The sequence below is a fragment of the Clinocottus analis genome, unplaced genomic scaffold (genome assembly GCF_023055335.1).
Source record: "Clinocottus analis isolate CAN_PGR_092001 unplaced genomic scaffold, fCliAna1.0.p SCAF_8, whole genome shotgun sequence".
Classification (NCBI taxonomy): Eukaryota; Metazoa; Chordata; class Actinopteri; order Perciformes; family Cottidae; genus Clinocottus; species Clinocottus analis.
This window is the reverse complement of record NW_027176240.1, coordinates 4,492,518-4,515,142: the sequence shown is the minus strand read 5'-3', so window position 1 is coordinate 4,515,142 and position 22,625 is coordinate 4,492,518. Positions and strand designations below refer to the sequence as shown.

At 43.6% G+C, this 22,625-nt stretch overlaps 1 protein-coding gene across 3 annotated transcripts in view; it reads left to right on the top strand.

Moving 5' to 3' along the window:
• The window catches only part of mmrn2a (multimerin 2a), a 28,269-nt gene extending 6,107 nt beyond the window's left edge, over positions 1-22,162 (top strand). Inside the window, exons 1-11 of one of the 3 annotated variants that reach the window (XM_068567155.1) lie at positions 3,743-3,777; positions 5,235-5,357; positions 7,057-7,163; positions 7,677-7,751; positions 10,261-10,662; positions 15,405-15,838; positions 16,034-16,264; positions 16,812-17,276; positions 17,973-18,333; positions 19,095-19,628; positions 20,274-22,162. In XM_068567155.1, coding sequence (XP_068423256.1) covers positions 5,356-5,357; positions 7,057-7,163; positions 7,677-7,751; positions 10,261-10,662; positions 15,405-15,838; positions 16,034-16,264; positions 16,812-17,276; positions 17,973-18,333; positions 19,095-19,628; positions 20,274-20,728 — 3,066 coding nt within the window. In that variant the 5' untranslated portion in view covers positions 3,743-3,777; positions 5,235-5,355 and the 3' untranslated portion in view covers positions 20,729-22,162. Of the gene's footprint in view, positions 1-3,742; positions 3,778-5,234; positions 5,358-7,056; positions 7,164-7,676; positions 7,752-10,260; positions 10,663-15,404; positions 15,839-16,033; positions 16,265-16,811; positions 17,277-17,972; positions 18,334-19,094; positions 19,629-20,273 lie in introns of those variants that run through there. The other 2 variants (XM_068567154.1, XM_068567153.1) reach the window with 2 other exon arrangements.
• The last annotated feature ends 463 nt before the right edge of the window (positions 22,163-22,625 follow it).

Genomic DNA, 22,625 nt, shown 5'->3' with positions numbered 1-22,625 from the left:
TTTACACGTTGCAGCTGCACTCCTGTGACACTTTGAGGGTTCAGCCCCAAATAACGGGGCTGAACCCTCGTTAGACACGAGTGACGGCAACGGAATTAAATTAGATGACTGTTTGTGTTGGAAAGGTCCCATCTGGTTAATTTAGTGTACTTTTAATTGCAAAAGTTCGATTGACAATAGAAGCTGCAAAGAGACTTGACACAGCGACACAACCTTCAGTCTGAGGATCCTGCTCCAAACTCCCGAGGTTTAAATTTCTTAAATTTCTCTAAAAACCTTGTTTGAGAAATTTAGTGGCAGCTCTCAAATAGCTAAATTGGTGGTGCGACTGTTTTGTTTCTATATAAATATATAAATTACATGCTTTGTCGACGTGCGTGTTTATTTGTGCATCACAATTTCTAATCATTTTGTGTCTAATAATTGCTGCTGCAGCCGTCCACCTATATACATATATACAAATAAACTAAATTAAAAACAATTAAAAAGGGTGTTGAGAGTCCATGAAAGACATAACAGACCTTTTATACACCATTGCCAGCTTTCCCCTCAATCAGATCACAATATGAAAAATACTATTTAAAAAGATGTTACAATTGTGTGTGACAAACAATATTTCTATAACAAACAATGTTGTTTCTGTTTATTTCTTGGACCAGACCATTTTTTCTACGTATTGATGTATTGATAGTCCCTTTGCATAAAAAGGTGGGCTCTATAATGTGTGTGTGTGTGTGTGTGTGTGTGTGTGTGTGTGTGTGTGTGTGTGTGTGTGCGTGCGCGCGCATGTGTATTGTACCCTAGCCGCCCAAAAAAAGGGCTCCTCTTAAAAACGGTGTAATTCGAACACTGCTTGCTCTTGAAGAAGGACTCTGTCGTCTCATAATCTGTCCACAGCTGAATATTTGGATATTTGGAGTCACAATCAGCAGCTAGTTATTGATGTGATTGGATATTTGAGTATTTACAGGTATTTTGGCATTCACTCAACACCAGTAGTTTAAATGTCTAAACACATTTTATTGTGAAACTTGTGCTTGTACAAACAAGGAGTCGCAGGCTAAACGAGGACAGATATGTTAGATAATAATATCTGAGATTTAAGCTGCATCATGTGAAGAAGAAAAGAAACAAGAAAGAGAGGCTTCAGTTGATGTGAGTTCAGTCTGACACGAAAAATGTAAGATTAAGATTAAAGATTTATTCTCTGATGTTGGTCCAGCCTCCTCAAATCTCTACATTTCCACTCCTGTTGATGTCTTCAGACTCACCTGTGGCTACAAAGCAGTCTGTCTACGGCCTTCTGATATACCCTGTATTAATATGTATCTATACTGCACACTGGTCACAGGTCAAAGGTTAAGGTGGATGGATGATACAGTGCAAATGTAAATATTGTACTTTTTACTGAAGTACATGAATCTGACAGCTATGGAAAGGGCACTCTGTCAAGTGCAGATCTCCACCAGGCGTGTGTGTGTGTGTGTCTGTGTGTGTGTGTGTGTGTGTGTGTGTGTGTGTGTGTGTGTGTGTGTGTGTGTGTGTGTGTGTGTGTGTGTGTCCACCCCTCTCTCCTCCCAAACAAAGAAGAGTTGAATCTCACGCTTATGTGTCGATGGTCACCCACAAGTTGCAGAAACAGAAGATGACACATACTTATAGTCTAATATAGTTTTTATAGTTGCCTAATTTATGTTGTTTGTATGTATTGTTTGTTCTATTTGAAAAACAAAATTTAACTGTTTTTGCACTTTATTACATTCACTTTATGTCGGACAGAAGAGAAACACAATTGCAAACCTTCTGTATGTTTGTACAAATTGAAGAATTGACAAATAAAACTGACTTTGACAAAAAGGACCCATTCTCACCTCAACCATTTGAGGTCAGCTCCTCACCTCAACCATCTTGTCTTGAGGATAAGAACATTTAGGGTATGGAATTCATTTGCAGACGCTCCTGTTCAAAATGAGACCAAACCTTCACACACACACACACACACACACACACACACACACACACACACCGGCGCCCATGTTAGCAGGTTCGAGCAGCCTCACCGCCTGCGTGAGCCAGATCTTTTCGGTCTATTTTTGCTGTGAGCCACACCCGTCACACAAGGAAAAAATAGGCGAGACTCTCGATGTGTCGCAGTTGAGTCGGGCCTGCAGGCAACATTATGCAGCCACTAAAACAAAGCAAGAGGTTCAGCGATGCGTACGCTCCGCTCAGGTGGACGGCGTGGCCCGGCAGTAACAAAGTGTCACTAGTTTTACTGAAGTAAAAGATCTGGATGTGTTTTCCCCCAATGGTGCCGGATAAGTTGCCATATATCAGACAGAACAAAGGTGAGGACCCAGGCAACAGCAGAAGCTTTATAATATATGTGCTGTATTAAATGACAACGTGTGAAGTGTCTCTGCTAGTTAGTTAATCATTAATTGGCGTATGTTTGTATGTATTTCAAAGTGTGTATTCTTTGGTATGCGTCTGTGTGTGTAATATCAGCTCGGGATATGGAGGAATTTCCTGTCAGGCAGCGGAGGGAGGGGGGGCATGTGTGTGTCTTCGGTGATGTCATAGCTCTCCGCAGGAAGTGACATGAGGCTTTTCCGAGTCAGAAGGTTTTGTTCCGATGTCGAAACAATGGATTTACAATTAGATCCCTGAGTAACGCCAGCTATCTGACACGGTTCAGATATCATTTTGAGCCGACACAATGCTACAGCTGGGGACTGAGGTCACGTGTTGCCCGGCTCGCAACTTCGGTAAAGGAACATCGGACACTCAACTAACACTTTCCCCCGAAAGGCGACAGGCCACAACAAAATTGAACGTACAATATTCAGGTTATTCTGGGTGATGCACTTGTGTGTGTTTTCACGTGTTGTCATTCACAGCGGTGGAGGGACGCAGGTCCTTTGATGCATTTGATGTTTCGCTCTTGGTAAAAAAATGATCTCAGTGAATCTACCTGATTACATAAAGTTTGAATAAATGTGTCCTCATCACTTCCAAACACAATATGATGAGCTTTAATTAAAGTAACAGTACATATCATCATCGGCTCTCAGCATCCAGCAGGACATGAAGTCTTTGCACAGAGACACTGCTGAGGGGTTTGTGTATTTCTATCATTTATTTTGTTTTGTCTTGAGTAAGCTCCCCCCCCCCCCCCATTTTAAGACCTTGTTGTTTGTCAGTGGGGGGAAAAACAAAGCTTTTATGGTTTAACAACCTGCAAACAGATTATTGGGAGACTTTATCCTGCAGTGTACTGATAATATGTGGAGAACAAATAAACTTCTAAAGGTCGAGCGTCCCCATTGTCCATGAAAAAAACCCCTGCGTGGTCAACCCACTCAGTTAGACGAGGAGGTCCCGGGTGTAGAAACGAGAGCACAACTAAGCTCTTTGGGAACATTAATGGTTTCATATCTAATCTAAAGACAAAAATGTCAACACACGCTGGTTCAACAGGAACAGAACAGAGGGATGTTGATCTATAAATGAAAAATGAGTTTGTTTACCGAATGAGTGTGTTTGTATAAAGAGTCACTTCCAGAAAAAGGAGTGATTGCGCAACATGAAAGTGGAGCTGACGGTGACACCGTCAACCAGAGAGAAGCAGACAGGAAGTGATGAGACAAACAGCTCGACATTAACATTACAACATCACAGTAAACACACATCACCACCACGCACAGCAGATCAGACGGAGGCTGTGTGAGGAACAAAACAACACAAACAGAAGCCCTGCTAATAAACAAAAGACAAGTAAACAACTTTAAATATTCTTACATGAAATAATAAAATCTTTGAATGTTCTACAACCGTGGTTTTGATGATTACGAGGCAACAAGATATGAGTAACAACCTGTCTTTTCGTCTCTTTGTGCACATTTTGTGTCCCTCTTTTTTATATTTGGCAGCTCTTTGTAATTGTTTTGTGTCTCTTTGTAGCTGATTTGCATCTCTGTAGTCGTTCAGAGGTCTCAGTTGTTTGGCATCCCTAGTCATTTTGCATCTCTTTGTAGTAATTGTGTATCTCTTTGTAGTAGCTCGGTATCGCTGTAGTTGTTTGGCATCCCATATTAGTCGTTTCGCCTCTCTTTGAAGTCGTTTTACGTCTCTTTGTAGTCATTTTGTGTCTCTTCTTAGTTTTGCATCTCTTTGTAGTCATTTTGCGTCCCTTTGTAGTTGTTTTGCATCACTTTGTAGTCGTTTGGTATCTCTTCGTATCTCTTTGTAGTTATACGCAAAACAACTTTGTAGTTGTTTTGCATCACTTTGTCGTTGTTTTATATCTTTTTTTAATCCTTTTGCGTCTCTTTGTAAGTGTGGTGCATCACTTTGTAGTTCTTTTGTATCTCTTTGTAGTCATTTTGCATCTCTTAGTCGTTTTGCGTCTCTTTAAAGTCGTTTCTCTTTGTTTCTTAGTAGTCATGTGACTTTCCAACAGGGGCCCCCAGGATTTGCCAACGCTGACGGGCTCTCTTGTTTGGTGGCAATGTTTTTTCCAGATAATCTAACGAGTTTTTAAGTGGTGAATTTATCTTTTGTGATTATGTTGAACGTTCTGAACCCATGAAGGAAAAACCCCTCTGGGTTCTTCTTTGTGACTTAATGCCGTGTGTTTCTGTACCACAACACACACACGCACGCACACACACACACACACACGCACACACACACACACACACACAGGGGTGGTCTGTGGTGACCCTAAACACACCTTATCGCACACTAACCCTATGACCTCATCACACACACATGTTGATAGTCGGCTTCATTCACCACAGCTGCTCATTGACTCTGATTGAAACCACACCGTGTGTGTTTGCGTGTGTGTGTGTGTGTGTGTGTGTGTGTGTTTGTGTGTGTGTGTGTGTGTGTGTGTGTGTGTGTGTCTGAATTCATTACATTTAAATTTAAGGGTAACCTCCTGTCATTAAGGTTCATGTTCAGACCTCAAAGTGCATCGAGCTAAAATGTGAGGCTACAGCCAGCAACGGGTTAGCTTAGCATGAAGTCAGGAAATAGGGGGAAACAGCTAGCCTGGCTAGCACAGCATGCACATTATTTCCTCAACTTAAATATTGGTGGTCTGTGAGGAGAGGACACCATGTTTGACCCCCTGACCCCAAACAGGAAGGCGGCAACAACAAAGTGCAAACAAGCAAATTCTCCCTCCGAATGATGAGTCAGCGTCCTGACTCTGACTCCTTGTGCAGGAACTGGTGTGCGTTCGTGCAGCGGCGTGTGGTGACCAAGGCGGTGGCGTGTGGAACCGAGAAGTACACCATCAAGTCTCAGAGTCCATGTCCGAGTGGGACGCCCGACTGTCAGCTGATCATGTGAGTACACAAGAATCAGTGTCGGTGGGGAAGTGAGGAAGTAGTAGAGGAAAAGACCTGAAGGGGGTCACGAGAGTCGTCCTATGTATGAATGTATGTATTGTGTACAGGCACAGTAGTATCCCGGTTATTATCAGAGTATTTTAGTGTGTGTGTGTGTGTGTGTGTGTGTTTGCCAGCAGCTAAGAAGTATTCAGATGCTTCACTTCAGTAAAAGTACTTTTACCACACCATAAATATACTCTGTTACAAGTTGAAGTCCTGCATTGAAAATGTTACTTCGGTAATTATAATCGATAAAATGTTGTTAAAGTATATTAGAAGTAGAAGAAAATTGTCCCATATGACTGTTGTACATACAAATATACATTATATCATCAGATTATTATTATTAATGCATTTAGTCGCCATTAATTGATTGATTGGTTTGTAAAAATAGTGAACATATTGAGAAATTCCATCATAATTGCCAAAAGCCCAAAGTGGACCTCACATCCTGTGCAACTAAACAAACAGATGAGTTTATAGTTACAGGCCGGATCAATGCAAAATGCACAAACAGAAAGTAAAAATGAGAATTCAAGACATGAAATAGGGCAGAGAATATTAAATGGACGCGTCCTATAAGTCAGTCAGTGGCTGTTAAATTATTCTTCATGTTTTGCTTCGTGAAATAAAATGAAAACATGAAATCACAACATGAGCAGTGAGGTGATTTTATCACCGTTAAGCAAAGATGCCAAACGTACAAAACAACAGGATGCAGACTTGTTCCTGTTCCTCAGCCGGCTGTACACGTCTCTCCTTTCATTGAAATTCATATTATTACGATAATGATTCTTAGTAAATCCTGTTTTTTAGGAATAAATACAATCCAGTGGACTGAGGAATTAGACCCGAAGCCTTTTTATGCAGAGGAATAAGTCCTCATTTAGAAATGAGGACTGAACAGAACGAATGTGTTCAGATACATAACCATCAGATCAGATCATTTCACCCTTAATATGTAGTTTATCTCAAGTGCATTTACTTAAGTCCACATGCAAGGTGATTGTACTTTGAGCATTTCCATGTTATGCTACTTTATACTTCTACTCCACTACTACTCAGAGATTCATATACAGTATAGTTGTGAGTACTTTCCCTGTGTGGGTACTTTTACTGAATATTTCTTCCATCGCCGATTATCCATAAGTTGTAATGTGGTGACGTATAAACAAAGCTAATGCACAGGAGAAGATAATAAGACATTAAAACTGACAGGAACAGTTAATACAACGACCAACGAGACGTTTCCTGAAACCTGATCCACAGTCACAACATTTCATTAAAAAACTTAAAATGCCATTTTTTTTTCATGTGTCCACTTCAGCTGAAGGATCAGATGGACACGACGCAAAGTTTATACAAACTATTTGCACTTAGGGGAACCCCGTTGAAAGCCCCTTTAGATGATTCATCCACACTGGCAGACAGATTCCAGGTCCTGGAAAGTTTCAGAGGTTTTCATTTCTTCCCCGGCAGCAGCGGCAGATCTGAGATCAGATCTCTGTCCTCTTGTTCCAGCTGCTTTCTGTCTTACAGTGTTGAGATTTGATTCAATTTCAGGTGTTTTTCAGTTTCAAATGTGAGTTTTGGCTTCAGCATACTTGTCTCTCTCTATGTGTGTGTGTGTGTGTGTGTGTGTGTGGGTGTGTAGGTATAAGCTGTCCACCCGGCCGGTCTACAGGCAGAAGCAGCAGATCACCACCGCTCTGCTGTGGCGCTGCTGTCCCGGACACGGAGGACACAACTGTGAGGACGCAGGTGGGTCAGCGCGAGCGTCGCGTCGCTGTTACCTGTGAAGGAAGAAGCTCTCAGATCAGATCCGGCACCTCAGCAAAAGCAGGAATACCACGGTGTAGTAGGAATACTCTGTTACAGTGGTGAACGTCCAGGAATCAGCTTTCATGCCATAAATACAGATACTTGTGTGGGAAAAGATCCAAAGTCTGGTTTCAGAGACCTCTCGTTCTCCCTGTTCTAATTTTCTCTGCAGGAGTCTATTACAAAAAAACAGCTAAACTTTGGTATCGCTTTAATATAATTCAGTCCAGCTTTTGGATGTGTTTGTGTGAGTGTTTTAGTGTGGGAAACAGCAGTGTTTAACAGTTATCTAAAGAAGGACGTCCTCTCTTCTATTCTCAGCCTTTTGTTTGCATTGAGCACGAATGAAAATACAAAAGTCTTTCCTTCATATATGTATGTGTATACATATATATACATAAACATGTGTGCGTTTCCAGTGTGTTTAAAGCGTGTTGTGTTGGACTCTGGCAGATGCACAGCTGGATTCTGGGAGCTCAGCTCTGATTGAAGGATCTGAAAACGTGAGAACGGAGCTCCTCGCTCGAGGTACGATGACACCGCTCACCTTCCACGCACACAAACACACACACACACACACACACACACACAGACACACACACACACACACACACACACACTTAGTTAACAGTGTCAGAGCGGTCTGACTCATTCCTGCTTCTTTAACAAAGTGAGGAAGCTGTGAAACAGTAGAGTTATGCTTTCCCCCCTCCACCCACTCCTTCCATCCTCAGCCTGTAACACACAGTGACTCACACACACACACACACACACACACACACACACACACACACACACACACACACACACACACACACACACAGTAAAAGAGTGTGAGAGTGCCCCAATACTGTTAAACACTGTACACGACAGAGAGGTCAGAGGTCACCGCTGCTTGACAGTGGATGAATGTCACTGCGTGACCTGGTGAAGTAAAGGAAGCGAGAGCGGACAGGAGGTTTGTTTGTTTTAACTTCAGCTCAGCCCAGCGGGGTGGGAGTCAGATGACCGCTCGGTGCTCATGAACCCGCTGAAGGACGTGTCGGATGTTGCGGCGGAGCGGATGACGAACAGCGCTTGTGTACGTTGACCTTTCGATCGTCAGATGGCCGCTATATGTGGCCGCTATATTTAACGGCCTTTCGTGCTTTTGGATTGGAAATGGAGGTTTATTATTGAAAAGACCGTGTGTTGCGAGTAACGAGAGGAAATTCACACGCGTTGCCGGCTTTTTGTCGGAAAACGCCCAAAATTATCACCAGATCTCAAGATATCATACAAAGGCTTGTTTGAGGATAGTGCTAACAGCTAACGCTAACAGCTAACCGAACTACCAGCACACACACACATTTTGATGCTAAACTAAAAGTTTCATGAACCTCCGACTGGTGATTTCTTCTTTTCTTCTTGAGCTGTTGCTCCAAGAGATCTTTGTCTGTTTCTGTCGTTTCCTTTGTCAGTCTGGTTGAACTATTGTGCAGCGTTTTGTCGTCCATGAACCAAATAACATTACCAGTGTACATAACATGAGATATTTGCACTATTCGTAGCACCGAGGACTCTGAGAATCAAAACAGTATGCTTTCGGAAAGAATTCAGACTAAAATAGACCTTTGGCCTTTGGAGGCTTGATTTAACAAAGAAAGACAAACAAAGAGGCGGTCACACACACACACACACACCTCCAATGGTACAGTCCGCTCCCACCACGCCTCCGATTCAACCGACTTCCTGCGAGCTGAAGTCAACGTAATTAAATCATCAACAGACCGGCGGCCCGGCAGAAACAGACTGGACACAATAACAGGAACACCTTAAAATACAAACACCTCGGAGGTGAGTCATCACAATCAACTTTACAACCCGTTCACACAATGGATGTGTTTCTGTTATTGTGTCCACCCACATGCACGCCGAGAGAGTACAGAAACATACTGCTGAAGTTTGCAGTTAAAACATTTGAAAAGTCCAAATGGGTTTTTGTGGCTGTAAAAAAAACTAAAATTGACGATAAGAAATAAAAACGAATTTGTGTCTGAAGTTGAAAAACTAAAAGAAGGTTTTGGTCTCAGCTGAAACATAGTTGATGACTCTGCAGGACTTCCTCCTCTGTTTGTTTCATCTCCAGTGTTGCAGAGGCAGCGTGGGTATTTCTGCCCTCCACGCGGACTGCAGGTCACTCCTATGCAGCTCCGAGTTCCTGCTGTCGCTCTCACTGAACGTTTGAACAATGAACTCAGAAATCCCCAAACACATCAGCCTGTTTCCCATCAGCCACCTCTGTGTCTCACTCTCTCGACGTCTGTCTGACTTCCTGTCGATCTCACGCTCTCTGTTAATTTCGCTTTACTGTTATCAAAAAAAAAACATGAATAATGAATACAAAAGGATTCCAAGAAGTAAGCTGCTATAAATACTAAATGTATCATCTAATTAAATTAATCCTGTGGGAAACACAGGAACACTCCAGTGTTCATTATATTTTCATGATAACTTGTTTATAATTGTGTTTACTTGTATTCATGTTGTGATATTCACCATTCCACTCCATCACCCAGACGCTTATCCTAATCTGGGTCACGGCGGTGCTGGAGCCGATCCCAGCTGACGTTGGGCCAGGCCGGGTTATCGCAGGGCACAAAAAGAGACAGATAACTATTCACGCCAACGGGCGTCCATTTCTAATTAACCTCAGAATGTGAGGAGGAAGCATGAAAACGTGCAAACTCCTCACAGATTGTGGGGATCGGGGGTCGAACCCTCCGGCTGCGAGGTGGCAGTGCTAGCCGCTACACCACCGCGCAGCCCGATGGCAAACATAGAAAACGTCCTTATTGATTCAATTGTTATTGAGCGGCAGGTTTTATCACCGCCAGACCACATTTATGTGTCAATATTTACTGTTTCTAATTCGTAAAGTAACTGAAACTGTCAGATAAATGTAGTGAACCCGTACAATATTTCCCTTTTGAGATGTAGTGGAGTAGAAGGAGAAGGTTCCTTTCTTGACGTATCCATCCACCTGCGTGTGTTTCAGGTTTGCAGCAGCAGCGCGCCGACCCGAACAGCGAACAGAACGACCATCAGACGCCGTATGACGCCGGCTACCAGGACAACCAGCACAACGCCACAGACCCGGCTCTTGACCCAAACCCAGACCAAGACCCAGACCTGGACCACCACCACAACCCCAAGCCCCGTCCCACTCCTCATCACACCAAGGACATGTACGACCATCACACCCACCAGCCCATCCTACCCCAGCCCCATCAGCCCCACCAGCCCCTCCCCCACCAGCCCATCCTACCTCAGCCCCATCAGCCCCATCAGCCCCACCAGCCCCTCCCCCATCAGCCCCACCACCCACATCCACGAGTCCAGCCCGTCCTGCCCCACCAGCACCATCAGCACCACGGGGAGCAGAAACACCATCTTCCTGGTGAGTTTTGATGGAATGTGACTCTAAAACTGTGACCTGTAGCATGTTTTACGTGACACTTTGCCCGCTTTGACCAATCAGAATGTCTGCTGGAGGAGAAAAGTTCTCGCTGTTGATTTTTGGTGATCAGTCCGAGGAACACGACGTTAAAAGGGAATATTTTGGATCGTATGAAAATATGATGGCTGTCAGATGATCCAACGACTATGATTATTAAGGTGTATGTGTGTGTGTGTGTGTGTGTGTGTGTGTGTGTGTGTGTGTGTGTGTGTGTGTGTGTGTGTGTGTGTGATAATCCTCATGTCTCATTCATATCCTATGAGTGATTTAAAACGCTGAGCTTCATTCCTCTGCAAATGACACTTCCGGTAACCACACACACACACACACACACACACACACACACACACACACACACACACACACACACACACACACACACACACAATACACATAAAGACACACATGCACACACTTCCTCCACAGGAAATCCTCCCTTTCTTCTGTCTCCCATACATTGTGTGCGTGTGGACTAAAAAGATGACACTATATTACACCTCCTGTGTCACCAGACCAGCATGTGCATTACGTCACACACACACACACACACACACACACACGCACACACACACACACACACACACACACGCACACACTTGCTCCGTCCTGTGTGGAGCTTGTTTGGGGATGGGCCTCGCTCTCAGGTTCCAACAGTGTTCAGTTATCTCCGACCTTTGACCTCGCACTGGCAAGCATGACATCATCCTTAAAGGAACATTCTGCAGCGCCATCAAATCCTACGTCAGTTTTTTTAGATTTATATCCTTCCTTCCTGGCAGGACTGTTCGGAAAACCCTCCACTTATGATTATTGTAGGATAATAATGTACTTCAATGTGTGTGTTGCAATATAAAGCTTATTATTAAGTATGCCGAACTACCTGTTAGCAGCTCATATTTACGATGCACCCTCGGATGTACTGACAACTATCACCGGATTACTTTAATCCTGAAGAAAGCCTAAAAACATTATGATTCTCACGCAAGTTCTGCAATTCTAAGAAGAAAAAAACTTTGATTTCCAAGCAGATTCTTGGATGTTTATTCACTTGGATATCAGACATAATAATATGTTTTGGGACTGTAATTTTGGAGTCTAAAAATATGTGTGTTGAGATTTGACTCAACACAAACATTTTGCTGCGAGACAATGAGCCGCATGATTTTCAACAGATTGTTATAAAAGCAGAGGTCTATTTTAAACATGAGGCCAACGCACCAGCTGATGAACACAGAGGTTTCCATGTTTCCACTCTCTTCAGTTTTCTCGTGCTCAGTCAGCGGCTGTGTCGTCTCCGTTTCCCCACATGCCTCATTAAAGTATCGCCTTACCTTTTTAATTGTGACATTTACAACAAAAACGTCAGAAGGAGAAAACAGAACCACGGTTTGTTTTGGTCGGGACGGGAAGTCGACTCGTCTCCGGGTCCATAAATCACACAATCATTAGATAGAAACGCTGCCAGCTGACCTGGGCGTGTTGCTTTTCAACCTCCAAACCCGCCTCCTCCCCTCCCCCGTCGCCCTCCACTCCAAGCTGGAGGTGACCTGGAACTTCCTGTCGCAGCGTGGCCTCACTGTACTGTGACCTTTGACCTCTCAGGACCCTTCTGCATGTGGTTGAGTTGGGTCTGTTGTAATGAAAACAGGTTGTGACGATAGCGTGTGTGTGTGTGTGTGTGTGTGTGTGTGTGTGTTTGAGGAGGTTGTGTCTGGACTGTGTCTCCAGAGGACAGCGACAGCAGTGACCCAAGGCAAACACACACTGGTGTTTGTATTTCTATACATGTGGGGACCCTCATTGCCATGATATGCATTCCTGACCCCCCCCCCCCCATGCCCCCCCGCCCGAAACTGAACCTAAACCTGAAGTCAAACAGCCCTTTGCAGAACTTAAATATCCTCACTTTTAATAATAAATTCCTAATTTGACAATCACTAATTTGTCACGTTATAGTTTCTTCTTTTGTCAGTCAAATAAGATAAAACAAGATAATCCTTTATTAGTCCCGCAGTGGGGAGATTGCAGGATTACAGCAGCGGTGCACACCAGAGACACGTAGCAAAGTTAAAAACAAGTCATTTCAAATAGACAGTAAGACAGTAATAAAAACAGTAAAGAAGAAAAAATAATCCACAACAGCAATATTGTATATACAGACGGAATAAATAAGTAATACAGTGTTTAAAATATATTTATATTGCACCAGTTAAAAGTAATTAAAGTGACCAAAGTGATTGAAGTGTTATTTAATGTTTTACTGTGAGCTCAGTTGGTTATGCAGCCTGACAGCAGCAGGAAGGAAGGATCATTACATTTTATATATATATATATATATATATATATATATATATATATATATATATATATATATATATATATATATATATATATATATATATATATATGTGTATATGTATATATATATATATATATATATATATATATGTATATATATATATATATATATATATATAGACCGCTTTTTCCCCTTTTTTTTGCTCACTTTTGACCCAAAATGCTTTGTATGTAATATTTGCCGAAAAACAAAAACAAAAATCTGACATTCGGTTAAACCAAAAAGATCGAGCGAGTCCTCCTACAGCCTCTAAAATAACTCTAAATATACATACTTTTCCGAGCTTTTGTCGGTATAATATATATGGCGTGTCGAGACGCTTTATTTACATACATTCATAAATATCCAACATTTGCCGATGAGCGACAGCGGCAAGCAAAAAGCTCCCCTTCAAAGGGCAGAAACGGTGCCTCTGGGTGGGCGGCCATCTGCTGGGACTGCCTGCATCACACTCTGTCAGCAGAAGTTGCATGTGTGCTGGAGCCCACTGGTCTGACTTCATCTTATTTTAGGAGGATTAGATTGGCCCCAGTGTCACGGCCTTAAGGAAGACGTCTCACGGTGGCTCGTGTTATGATGCAAGCGTGATGCTGAAGCTATATCGGTATCGCTTGTGAAGGACGTGCGGCATCTCCCTTTTTTGGTGAAAGCTTGTTGGAGGCTGTTTTAGGATCTTTTGTGAGCAGTAGGACGTCTGGGAGAGCAAGAAGGGGACATCTTTGTGTCCTCCACTCGGGTGTATTCGCTCCATAATATACTGTATACAATATATTATGTATAGGAATAGTATACAATTGAAATATTCAAGTTAAGTTCAAGAATATCAAACGTATATACTCAAGAACAATACATGAGTAAATGTACTTTATCACATTCCACCACCGCCTTTAAACAGTTTTAATTGGATTCTCAATGTTTTTATCCATATATATATATATATATATATATATATATATATATATATATATATATATATATATATACATGAAACATTATGTTTTCTGTCCCCTGATGTTGGAACACGTCTATTGAGACAAAAGGCAACTATTTTAACATGTTTTTTATAACGTGACATAACTTTTTTATTCACTTTGGTCACAATTATTGTCCGCTGGTGGTTGTGAAAACAAAGATACCTGAATATTAATACCAGCAAGCTGAAGGCCCGCTTCTCGCTTTGCAAGGAACAGTAGATGTGATAGAAATCTGGCGGCTAATCCACTGGGAGGAGATTAATGCGGCTCTTAGATTCAAACATCAGGATACAGATAAATAGCAGGAAATGTAAGCACAGTTGGGTTTGTTTCAAACTCCAGAAATAACAACAACAACTCAGGATCAAATGGATCCACGGAGGGCCCCCGAGGCGGCTCGGGGGCCCTCCGATGAATGAGGTCCAGCTGGAGGGCCGGCAGCGTCCCGCGGTCAGTGTGTGTTCTGGCTCTCGCTCGGCCGGCCTCCTCTGAACCAACAGAAACAAACGGTGAAAAGTCATCTCATCTCCGAGCATCTCTCCCCACCTTTGCTGGAAACTCTTCTCGTGTCACGTCGGACTCCAATCTCCGACAGCTCTTCTGCGTGACACCGTCGGTGTTTTTTCGGAGGCCTCGGAGTCGTTTTTTTCTTTTTAAGGTGTTTTTGTTTCCCCGCTGGAGCCGTTTCCAGGCGGATGGGTTTACTGTGTTTATATTCCAGTTTGGAAAGAAAAACTGGTTCCATTTTAGAGCGAAGCCAACCAGATACATGTCCCCAGAGAGCCATGAATAACCAGACAGCGTGCGTGTGTGTGTGTGTGTGTGTGTGTGTTCTCCCTTGTTAAGATTAGCTTTGGGTTTTTGTGAGTGTGGGTGGTTACAAGAAAAGCATTTTTTTTTTTACTTTAGCTTTTCTAAAAATGCTGAAGTCTGGTTCAAATGTTCCCAGAGGATGAATCCCAATATACGTGATCTTCACTATGTTGCGACACCAAGACGTTTAATGCTAAAATAGCATGCTACCATGCTAACTGTATGCATCATTCTGGCGACACACACACCATTATTGGTCCGGTAACATTTTTTTTTTTTTTTTTTTACAATCAACACTTGAAATGATGCAGGCACTTGCCTGTATCATTGATTCCTCTAAATATTAAAATATTGCAAATGTGGCATTGCTGTGATTCAATGCCTTTGTTTCATTAGAATATATAATTGTTAACTAGCTTGTTAACGAAGAATGAGAGCATTTTGGAGCCTGGGGATCTGAGCATAGGATGATTTTTAGTGATCAGTGGATAGTTTTTGGTGAGCGGTCTCTAATTTGTATTTTTTTTTTCCTCCAGTGGATGAGGTGGATTCTCACGCCGTCCCGTACCCAGAACCCCCCACCGGCCTCCCCGTCCCCCACGTGATGGCCCTGGTCATGTCCCAGCTGCAGCCGGTCCTGCAGGGCTTCAACCGCTCACTGGAGCACCTGAGCCGGCAGGTCGGGGAGCTGGTCCGCGACGTGGCCGAGCTGAAGAGCGGCCAGCGGGACGCCGAGATGCAGTCGGGGCCCCCGGCCGGCCCCGAGGTCGACGAGGCGGCGGAGGAGCGCCTGGAGGCCAAACTGGACAAAGTGTTTCAGCACGTCAGGGACGTCCAGAGTCATATGGAGCGCCAGAGGGCAGACATGGAGAACCGGCTGCACTCCCAGCATGCAATGCTGCACTACAACCTCACCAGCTTCAAGATGGACATCGACATGAAGCTGAAGCGCCACCAGAAGATGCTGCAGGTCGGTGGACAACAGGGGCAGCACTGGACCCTCTATTCTATCTTTCCCTGGTTAGCGGACAAGAAAACCTCAATGTAATATTATTTCAAAGAAAATTGTATTTTGAAAGAAACAATCTGGTATTTTCATGCTCATGAAGGTGTAAAGGATGATTACACACCATCACAGCCATGTAACCGCTGTCTCTGATCCCAGGTCAGTCTACAGGCCATGAATACTACACTAACTGAACTGAAGCTGGACCAGGATCAGGACCAGGACCAGGACCAGGATCAGGATGAAGATCAGGTTCAAGTTCAGCTGCAGGATCAGACCCCTCCCCCCTCCCTGCATACGCCCCGCCCCCCGCTGCAGGCCTCACACACCGCGGCGCTCTGGGAGGCCATCGAGCGGCTGGACAACATGGTGGTCAACAACACGGTGAAGGTATATATATATTTATGTTCCCCATATTTCTGTTCACAGTCGCTGTCAGCCATGATCCATCGACACACTCCAGCAGGCTGCAGTGCGCATTATGGTCACCACAAGAAAGTGTTTCACTGAACAAATAACATCCCGATGCCGCAGCACTGGATCTAAAGATGGCGAGTTTGTCCTCAGGGTGGTGCTAGAGAAAAGATCATGGGATCAATGATAGCGTTGAACGTTCTGAAAAGCTATTTTCTTAGATAGATGCCTATATTTATATTATTAAATAATACATTGTGTGCTCAAGATACTCATTTGCTGTGCTTGAGTCCTTATAAATCATCTTATGAACATCTTCTAGACAGCCACAATATGACTGAAGCCAACATTCAGTGGCACAAAAACATATTTATCTCTAGACAGAGGTGCTTGAACGCAGCAGTAAATATCAACCATATCTGGTTGGTTTTTGCTTATATGATATTTATGATACAATGAAATCAACCAAACGCATGACAAGCTAAAGAAATGAGAAGAGTTCAATGGATGTGTTGCTGTGCAGGTGGACGGCCTGATGGAGGACATGGATCTGACCTCGATGGACGTCCAGCAGCTGCGGCGAGACTTCAACAAGCTGGAGAAGCACATCAACCAGACGGCCCGCACCAGTCAGGTGCAGTTCATGGAGACGGGGCTGGAGGTGGAGGCGGCGAGGGTGGCGGTGCTGAGGCGGGTGGGCGAGCTGGCGGGGAACCTCAGCCGGCAGGGCGAGCGGCTGCACGAGTTGGACGTGGACGTGGACTATTTGTACGAAGCCTTCTACAAGCACAACTCCACCATGGACTGCGACTGCAAGGCGCTGAAGGCCGCCATCGCCGGACTGGAGAGGGGCGTGGCTAACGTGACGGAGCTGGCCAACGAGAACAGGCTCGCCCTGGACGAGGAGAGCGACGGGGTGGCGGGGCAGTGGAGCGAAGCGGGATACTGGGAGCCGTCGGTGGAGGCGCTCCAACACGACCTCCTGCAGGTATGAAACATACAAGATTTTGATGGTTTTTTACTGAAGTAAATTTACTATCAGCTTTATATTGAGTTCATCGTTTATAGCAGTGGTTCTTAAACTGTGGGGCGTGACCCTCTAGTGGGACGCCAAGGTATTACAGGTGGGGCGCAGGGGGAAATGCAGATTCTTGAAAAAAAAAAAAATTTTCTTTTTCTTTTTTAAGAATCCTTTATTAATCCCACAGTGGGGGTGATTATTCTCTGCATTTTACCCATCATCCGTAGCAATTAAGGAGCTTTGTGCTGCTGTGATGCTCTGGGGCTTCAGTGGCTTGCTCAAGGGCACTTCAACATGAAACTATGGGGAGAAAACAGGGACCCAACCGGCTTCCTTGGTCATCTTTTTTTGACAAATATGATTTTTTTTTGCACATATATAACTTTATTTGCATTGTTTTAACAAAGTGGTTGCACATGTTATCAGTTTTTGTCAGATGGAGCAATCTGGTTTTCAATTTTCTTTCATCTATTAATTTAAAAAGCACAGATGGAGGAGTCTCAAGAAGTTGGACCATTTTGTTGCCATGTTGTTGGGGCCCGAACATTTTGCTTCCTCCAAAGTGGGGCGTGACAAAAAAAAAAAAAATTGAGAACCACTGGTAAAGGCCAACAACCATAATACCAATCATGTAACTGTGTTCTTCTCTCCGTCATCCTGCAGGTGAAGGCGTCTCTGGCCTCAGAGCACAACCGGACCAAGACTCTGCATCAAAGCCTGGCCCGGCTGAGCGGCTCGGTGACGCTCGCCGTGGCCGAGGTCTCCGGCCTGAAGGAGGCGGACGGGAAGCTGCTGGCGGAGATGCACCACCTGTCGGCCTCCTTCAAGTCCCTGCTGACGGACGCCATACGGCACAGCGACGTGCTGGAGCTGCTGCTGGGGGAGGAGGTGCTGGAGTTCCTGGAGTGGCCCGTCCAGGATCAGGAGGCCCACTCCATCCCGTCTCTGAAGGAGCAGCAGAGGCTCCTGCAGGAGCAACTGAGAGCACACGGCCGAAACATCAGCTTCCTGCTGGGCAACAAAGGTAGGACACACCCGGAGGAAGCCTTAGTGTGTACTATACAACCTACAAGGAGTTTATTTTGGTGGTACATTCACTGAAGTACAATATAGAAGTACTTTACTTGAGGACTTCCACTGTACGCCACTTAACAAATCAGACTTTATTAGTTTGAGAATTTATTTTTCTTTCTATTTCTTTATTTATTCAGGTTGCTCCATGAAGGTGTGAAAGTGTTTTGACATATTCAAAAGACATTTCTATCCTTAAAGAATTTACATTAACACTACACTAAAAATGATGGGTGACAAAACCCACAGCGTGATACAAGCATATACATACATGACACATATAAATAAACTAAATACATAAACTGTCTCTTCTCAACCATATTGTAATATACATGATGTGAGTATTGTGTTTTGTCTGAGTCCAGTACAGCTTTGTAGCGACCTCTAGTGGCGGCTGGGAGAAACTCCTTCACACGCTGACCCACAGTCAGCTTTCCTCATGTTTTATGTCTTTTTCATGTTGTATACGACCTGCAAGTTCATAAGCTTTATTAAAATAGAAACACTGAAGTATTTAAAATACAAGTTACACAAATCTGCACTACAACGAGACAGTATTTAAGGAGTATTTTTGCCTTTCTTCTATACAGCAGAGTGGAGGAAGTGCATTAGAAAAGGGTGCTGTGATACACTGTCAGCACCTTAAACCTTAAGACCACCGACTCCGTCTCTTTTTAACACAATGACTCATTTCTTTCTGTTTCTGCTGCCCAGGAGGTAAAGAGGAGATGCCATCTGCTGACCAGCCCTCCTCCTCCTCCTCCTCCTCCTCCTCCCATCTTCTCTTTGACGACTGGCTCCCTGGAGGCACGAGGAGGAGCGTCGATGGAGTTCCGGCCCGCGAGCGCCAGCTGCTCCTCCACCCCGACGGGAGGCGTCCGGCGCACAGAGGGGACGGCGGCGATCTGTGGAATCTGGAGAAAACCGTGGAGGAACTGAGGCTGAAGGTGCTCCGGCTGGAGGAGACGTCCCGCAACGCTTCAAAGGAGAGGGAGGCTCCTCCGCCCGCTGACGTGGAGGCCAAGCTGCAGGTGGAGGTGATGAGGCTGAAGAGGGGGCTGGAGGAACACCTGAGGGTGTTCAAGAACGTCTTCAGTAACGCCGACGTGCTGGCGGGGTCGGACGCCACGCTGGAGCTCGACAAGCTGTGGCAGATGGTGAAGAATAAAGACGGAAAGAAGGAGAAGAAGAGAGGAGGAGGAGGAGGAGGAAGAGGAGAACACCATCGGAGCAGGAGGGAGACATCCGGTGAGTGGAGACTTGTGTTTTCTTGTACATAATTTTGTTTTCAAGTGATCGTAAAATATGTCATAACGATTTCACATCATAATTAAGAAAAATGTCATGCTGTCTTTAAAGAGGCATGTGCCATATAAATGTCATAAAAAGTCACACAAATGTAACAAAAAGCTTTGAAATTGACATTTTATGACGTTTTACAAAACATACTACTATTGTAATACAACATGCCATGAACATGTACTAAAAGTTGCATTAAAAAGTCATAGTATGTCATAAAAACTAAAAACTACATAATTTATTTTTAAGTGATCTTAAAATATGTCATAACAATTTCGCATCTTAATTAACAAAAATGTCATGCTGTCTCTAAAAAGTCATAGTATCGTGTGCCACATAAATGTCATAAAGTCACACAAATGTGAAAAAAAGCTATGAAATTGACATTTTCTGACGTTTTACAAAAACGTACTACTACTATAATAATATAGCAAGCCATGAAAATGTATTAAAAGTTGCATTAAATAGTCATAGTATGTCATCAAAAAATCGAAAAACTAAAAAAAAGTAAAAACCACAGAGGTATAAGCTTTTCAATGAAGAACAAATCTTTCAGGACGAGTCATCTTGTTGTTTTTGCTCGTGGTTCATCAGGAGAAACCTCTGACAGACTCCCGGCGCTCCTCTCCTCTCCAGGTGTCGCTCCCGTCCCGCTCGGCCTATCGGGAGACTCCCTGCTGCTCGTGGCCGCTTCCCCTTTGAGCGTCTCCAACGGCGTCGTCTCGTTCGAAGCGTCACTGAACCGCGGTCGCTTTTACTCCGACACCGGCGCCTTCGCGGCTCCGCTGGACGGGATCTACCTGTTCGTCCTCACCTTGGACCTGAGGCCCGGCCCCGCCCGCGTGGTCCTGAGGAGGGCGGCGGGCGGCGCTCCGGTGTCCCTACACCGCCGGGAGGAGGAGGCGGCGGCGGCGGCCGGGCCGGTCACCCATGTGGGCCTCCTGCCGCTGAGGGAGGGCGAAGAGGTGAGGCTGGAACTGAAGGGAGCCGCATGGACGGAGTCGGAGGACAATGTGTTCACCGTGCTGCTGCTGCACCGGACCGACTGACGGCTGGAGGAAAGACACTGATCAGAGACTCTGGGAGTTCAGACTTATTCAGACTTATTCCAGTTTATTCCAAAGCCCCCTCAACTCTTAAACCACCACTCAGTTCTCATACTCTGTCTGCGGGCTAACATTGATAGCCTTACCTGCAACGTATCAAACTAGAAAAGGTCTGAAAGAGATGATCTGAGATATAAATGCTAGTTTTCAGTTTCCTTGTTTGTGTCTTCCAACTCGCGCCAATTGCCAGCTCAGCTCAGCATGGAGACTAAAAGCAGGTAGAAAACAGCCTGGCTGTGTCCTAAAGTTTGAAAAGACCTCAGCACCTCTGAACCGGATTAAAACATGTTAGATTTTGTTTGTTAAATGAGGACCCAAACGTAAAATGTTTGTAATGTAAAAAAAACAAAACACAAATTGTACGAGAAATTGTTCCAGCACAAAACGACAAACTGCTTTTTACGCGTTTTTTTTTTTACATGCAATTATTTGACAAAGTGAGTCAAAATAACCACAAAGACTGAAAATGACTACAAAGAGATTCAAATTGACAACAAAGAACTTCAATATGGCTACAAAAAGATTGAAAGTGACTTCAAAGAGATTCAAATTGACAACAAAGAGACTGAAAATGACTTTAAAGAGACTCAAAATTACTAGAAAGAGACTGAAAATGACTACAAAGAGACTCCAAATGACTTTAAAAAGATTCAAAATGACTTCAAAGAGATTCAAATTGACTACAAAGACATAAAATGACGACAAAGAGACTCAAAATTACTACTAACGGACTCAAAACGACCACAACGAGTCAGAAAACGAGACAAGACAGTTTTTGGTTGTGTTGCACAAAACAAGATAAAAAAAACAACAACATATCATCCTTAGATTTTCAGGTAGTTGTTTCCCCCTGCTTTCAGTGTTTATGCTAAGCTAGGCTAACCACATCGCGACTCAAGCTCCAAAACAATGCCGCTGCTTAATGTGCGTCAGACGGTTGAGGATAACAGAAGTCAGAAGTGTTTCATTTATCTGGTTGGCGTCCGCTTGCCGTCACACTCGACCCTGCAGCGTCACGTCAACCTGAAGTCCTGATTCATCTTCATCGGCTCATCTTCATCTTCAGAAACACAACCTGACCACAGATCAGCTTCTGCTGACAGTTTCTCTCCGTCATCACATCACCTGTGTCTTTTTAAGGGATTTTTTTATTTGACATAAAGACATGTTTGTATCTAAAGTCACCTGTATGTGTAATGTTTGTAAAGTACCGATATAGTAAGGAAGCACAAAGCAGAATACGATATATATATATATATATACATATATTTAAATAAAGGAACAGCTGAGTCGCTTGTTGCTGTTAACAGTCATGAATGTGTTTTTAGAAAAGTCAGATGATGGAACAGTCTAATCTAAACTGTGTGTAACTTAATAAAAATGTTTTATCTACAGAACTTGATCTATTATCTATGATACATGAAGAGAAAAACATGAGATGACAATGCTTAGAGACACTACATTTAACTTGAGCATCCCTGATCTGTAGCTGATAAAAAAAAATAAAAAAAACTTAAGATACCTTTTCTGTATAGTTGTTTAGTAAAAATATGATACACACTGTACGATGTCATAAAGTCAACAATGACACCGTATTGTATGTAGTAAGAAAACACAAAAATGGAAAAGTCAGCAGTAAAAATGTTTAAAAATGTTATGGTATGCCTTCAAAAGGTGTGTCATAAATATTGAAATAAAAAGTCATGGTATGACAAAAAAAAGTCATAGTTAAGTTTGACAAAATATGTAAAAGTATAGTAGGCAAAACAAATATCCTATAGTGCGTCATAAAAAATGTCATAGCATAGAGGACCTAATAAAAAACAAATCTCGCACTAGA